General features: G+C 37.1%; 1 protein-coding gene across 3 annotated transcripts; it reads right to left on the bottom strand.

The window, feature by feature from the left end:
• Positions 1–1,968: 1,968 nt before the first annotated feature.
• On the bottom strand, positions 1,969–4,764 carry LOC121600548 (signal transducer and transcription activator). Of its 3 annotated transcripts, none has more exons than XM_041929231.1 (3): positions 4,440–4,764; positions 2,140–4,370; positions 1,969–2,070 (listed from the first exon to the last, which is right to left on the bottom strand). In XM_041929231.1, exon 2 carries the CDS (start codon positions 4,327–4,329, stop codon positions 2,149–2,151), a length of 2,181 nt encoding a protein of 726 aa, XP_041785165.1. In that variant the 5' UTR covers positions 4,330–4,370; positions 4,440–4,764; the 3' UTR covers positions 1,969–2,070; positions 2,140–2,148. The 3 variants fall into 3 exon arrangements, with proteins under 3 accessions (XP_041785165.1, XP_041785167.1, XP_041785166.1); XM_041929233.1 differs by lacking the exon at positions 4,440–4,764 and having other exon boundaries at positions 2,140–2,807; positions 2,884–2,976; XM_041929232.1 differs by lacking the exon at positions 1,969–2,070 and having other exon boundaries at positions 2,692–2,807; positions 2,884–4,370; positions 4,440–4,763.
• Between the last annotated feature and the right edge of the window lie 300 nt (positions 4,765–5,064).

Below are 5,064 nucleotides of genomic sequence, written 5' to 3'. Positions count from 1 at the left end.
AAGATCGGACATAAGATCGTACATGTCGTTTCAAATTACTTATGAACAGCTATTGTCCCCCACCCGTGGTAAGGCTTGACTGTCTCCAACAAACGTACCGTGTACCAGCAATCCCCCAAATCCGAAAGTTTACGCATACTAGGTGGTATACCCTTCCAGTTCTCACGACCTGGAGTAATCGGAAACTCGACCGTTACCCGACGCATCGCCAATCGCTTCATTTAGATTGTTACGCAACAGAGTTAAGGTTCGATAGAACTTACCGCACCGATCACGAAGCGCTGATACGGCACTGCTCCAAGCCAGCGTTGCGAACAGCAACAGCTGCGCAATCGTCATCACCCAGCGTTGCGACTTACGCGGAAGTTCTTCCAGACTAGGTCAGCAACACTAAAATTTTAAATTATTTCGAACTACATACATCATTTTTTTCATTTTCATTCAATTCATGTTTTATTTTTCTTTGCAAGCTTTGCCAAACGTAAATGACATAATCCTTTTCCCAATATTTATAAAAAATAGCAAGTTCTCTGAAGTTTCCTCAAGTTTCGAGGCAAAAGAATATTATTAAAAAAAACCCAAAGATTAACAGAAAATATTAATGAAAGATCGTAGATATTATCATCGAGTCAGCATTAAATTATCACCTCGAACACACTAGCAAAAGTGATAAATTTAAACTTAAGCACAATGCCTGAGAACATGTAGCTGTTTTGATTTAAAAATGAAGATAAAAAGTTTTAAATTTGTAACTTAAGTTCGAAAAAACATAATTAACCTTGTTTATATATTTTCTTGATTTGTCTTGTTTTGCGAAAAACATCCTCACTTAGAACCCGTTTATTTGTTTGGTTTAAGCCATAAAACTAGTATTATCGTGACTTAATTTTACTGTCAAAATTAAAAATAAAAGTGTCATGTAACAAAAATACTTTTTCGTAATTGTGGACACTAAATAAGCTATACATCTAGTATTAGCGTGATTTAATTTGACTGTCAAAAAAAAGTGAATAAAATGTGTGATGTAACAAAAATACTTTTTCGTAATTGTGAAGACTTTAAACTAAATAAAGAAGTATCTCGCCATGTTCTTTAATATGCCACATTCAGACTTTTTTAAAGCACTACATAAATTCAAGTTAAGTCAATATGTTTACTAATATGAACTTATAACCAAGAAGCTGAACAGTATTCCTGTGTTTTGATTTAAAAAAAAGCCAAACTGTCAATTTAAGTTTAGAAGAAACATAATTAAATTATCTTTTTCATAAATTTGCCTCACTGACATAGCGTTGTTGTTTGCTGCAAACATTTAGTGCTTTGTTTTAATATGTTTGGTTTTAACCATAAACCTACCAATATCGTTGATTTTATTTTATTATCAAAAATGTAAAATATGTGTCATGAAAAAAAAAAAACAACAAACTTTTTCGTTACTGTAATGTGTAAAACCCCAGCTTTAATTAAAGAAGTATCTCGCTAAGCGATTTCTTCTTAAACAAAAACGTTAAGCGATTTTAAAACACTACATAAATCAAGGTTAAGTCAATATTGGTACTAATATGAAGTTATGACTGTTACGTCTAATAGTTGAACACATGTGTTTTGATTTCAACTTAATATTAAGAAAACTGAGCTTAGTAAAAAGTATTTGAACTATCTTGGTTTTACATTTACTTGTTTGCTGTTGTTTTGGAAAACATCCTCACTGAGATATCGTTTAGAGCTTTGCTTTCTTATATGTTTCGTTTAAGCCATAAAACTAATATAATCGTGAATTAATTTGATTATCGGAAATGTAAAGTGTGTGTCATACAACAAAAATACTTTTTTGTTATTGTAATGATTAAAAACTAAGCTTTTGTAAGCTTAAATAAAAAAGTATCTCACTGAGCGATTTAATGTATCATGATCAGATTTGTCTAAAAAAAAACTGCACAAGTTAGGTTTAAAGTAATGCCACTCAAATAAACACGAAATGAAGTTCATATTTTCTTGCCTTTTAGGTAACTTTACACTAAATAGTCATCCGAGCACTAACGTAGGTCGCACGTTGACATTTTTCATCATCTGAATAAAGAAAACGATTGAAAGAAAACAAAAAAATAATACGATTTATACAGTGGATCATAAACTTACGTTTCCTTTTTACTGTTGCTCCCAATAATTCTGAACCGAAAACATGTCAACATTCTCAGTTTCAAATTTGTAGATCTCATCAAGGTTTGTAAGAACATACTCGTTGGAAAACGTATCGTAGGATGATGCACTTGGCGATTGTTCAGCATTTGGGGTACTGGAAATCTGATTGCCAGTTGGAGCAAATATTAACACAGTACGCATTTCTGCTGGAATATAATGTTTGCTACGAGGTTTTTGTATTACAGATGTTGTGTATCGACCGAATGCCTCTTGCTTCGGAATATTTGGGTACAGATACATGAGTTCACCAAGATCACAGATGCGATTTGCTAGGGGTCGAACGACAAGATCCTTCGCTGTAAATGGCTGAATGTGTAGAATCTGCTTTTGTCCGTTGTTGGATTCGTGCACCCAGGCAATGCTGATCCCGCCCAGTACACTATCCGTGAACCGCAACAGGAAGGTTCCCGGTACACATTTAGCCAGATATTTTTCCGCGGTAGATTTGTGTATGAAGCCGATAATGGTATTGTCAACCCATAGAATCTGTAGGTGATCGCGTATTATTTTCAGTGCGGCATAAACCCATTCCCAGAATGTATAGATGCATTCCGATGTGGTATTTTTGCAGAATTGGGCAAAGCTGATCATTTGGTCGTTCGACACTGAAAACGAAAGTTTATCCCTGTACGCTTTACGATACATGTATTGCATATTTTCATCGGTCAAACTACGACCTACCCGTGCACTAAATGTCCTGCTGATTGCTTCGACCAGTCTATTCCAGGGTATTAGATTCGGTACCTCGAATAGTTTGCGATCGGCTTTTGCAAATAGGTTGTCCCAGATAATGGTTGCCCATGCCAGTTGTTCCTGATTTACGTGTACTATTACCACTGCTGGAAGTGATAATGTCCACACGGTAACTGTCAGCTCTTCCTGTTCCAAAGTAAAACTTGACTGGAACAAAAGAGCAAACTTCTCGTCCACCACGCGTTTATTTATTTTCCTGCTGCCACGGTTTATCTTTTTCAGGCGCATGTTACTGAAGTTCGCAAGGAATTTATTGCTCAATTGGTACTGCAGATTCGCAATGTTATTCTCGATTTCACCAGATGAGCAATCTGCGGCAGCGTTCGTACTTTGAATTTGTTGTGCTTGACTCTCGGAAATGATGGACACCGTTACTTTCGGGTTTCCTATCTTCATAATGAGCGCATTGTCGATAAGCAGGCGAACGGTTGCACAAAAGCGTGTGTTCATTTTCATCACTTGCGGTGGTTGATTTTCGACTATGAATGCTTTATGTAGCAACAACTTTATGAAATTCATCACGTCTTTCATAACCTTCCACAGGTCTGAATTGATTTCTTGTGAGACATGTTCTCGTAACTGGCTTTTCATTGTCAAGTGTATCTGATCCTTCGTGTTCCACATGATCGCTGCTAAACTTTCATACCATGTTTGTATTTCATCCAGGCTGTACGCATTTGTCAAACGGACCTCCGGAAACATTTGACTTTTCTGCCATTCGAAGATATACTTATTATACACCAGGTTCAGCACCTCTTCGGCTTTTCGTATTGTCTTCTTGAATGCATCTACAAGACAACTTTGTCTCAGGCTATACCATTGAATTCGTTTGTTATGGCTTCGCTGATTTGATAGTCGCTGGACGTGATCTTGCCTTTGCACCAAATGCTCGCATTCCTGTATGAGTTGGTGGGTTTCCTTCCAATTGTTTCGCTCCATTACCTGAAGCTGCTGTAACCCATATAACACATCTGTCTGTTGCCCATCCGATGAAGTTTGCGCAATCGTATATTCGGTTTTACAACCTTTTTCGCAATTTGGTTGTATTTGGTGTAAAAGGCTCAAATATAATTGAGTCAAATTTTGAAAATTTTGGTCTCGAAGCATAATGGCCGACCTGCAGAGAAGACATTTCCTCTTATTTGGAAGATTGGCTGATACTTGGTCTACTTCATTGACGAGAGCAGTGAAAAACTTGGCAGCATCAAGTTCATACATCGATTGCATGTTGTTTGTATAAGTTGGCGCGTTGTGCAAACTATCTTTGATCCAATTTCCCAGATGCTGTCGTATTAACACGGGATATTTCAAATCATTTAGGAAATGGAACTGCTCTAAAATACAAGGCGGAAGTTGATGCAACCGAGTCTCCATCCTCTAGTGCCGCCAAGAGAATGCACGTTGACTCAAATACACTGTATTGTGGCGAAAAGGGAAAGATTAGCAAAAACACGCCCATGCTGTGTCGAATGGTATTACTCTACCTGTCACACTTTATTCCTAATACTTTTTCCACGTACAAATTCTTGTTCACTTTCGATCCGTTCTTCACTTGCACAGAGCAACTTGTAGAAGGAAATAATTTTTCTGTTAAAAATCTTTTAAATTATATCATATCTGTAAGTAGCCATACGAGATTTAATCTTTTCCGTATCTAATACGTCTCACGCATCTAGACGCGCACGCACATTGGTGTATTTACTATCGGTGCCGCTGTAAAGAAATCTATTGGGCAGGCTTAGAACTGTCAACTTTGATTTGTGTTTATCTTGTTTTTACAGGGGTTTTCAATTCATCTCAAGACCGTAGGACATTTTGAAGTTATCTTAAGGCCGCCACAGACACATCTGAAATTGCGCATTGTAACACTCTCTTTTTTCGATTTTGAATCAACCGTCGGCGAGCGAAATTCTAGGACCAAAAATACATGGCCCAGATTTTCTCGGCAGCAGAATTCCGCCTGCAGATAAATCTATGGATATGACAGTTCGGAAAAGTTGCCGCTGACAGTTTGTACCAAGGTCCTTGAAAGAGAACAGGTCGAAGCGCTTAGAGTAAATTGACAGAAAGCCATGGGAAAATTTTGACAGTTAAAGTGAACATTGTTTA

This window comes from Anopheles merus, chromosome 3L (genome assembly GCF_017562075.2).
Source record: "Anopheles merus strain MAF chromosome 3L, AmerM5.1, whole genome shotgun sequence".
NCBI lineage: Eukaryota > Metazoa > Arthropoda > Insecta > Diptera > Culicidae > Anopheles > Anopheles merus.
Note: the sequence above shows the minus strand (reverse complement) of the source record. Positions and strands in the feature narration are given on the sequence as shown.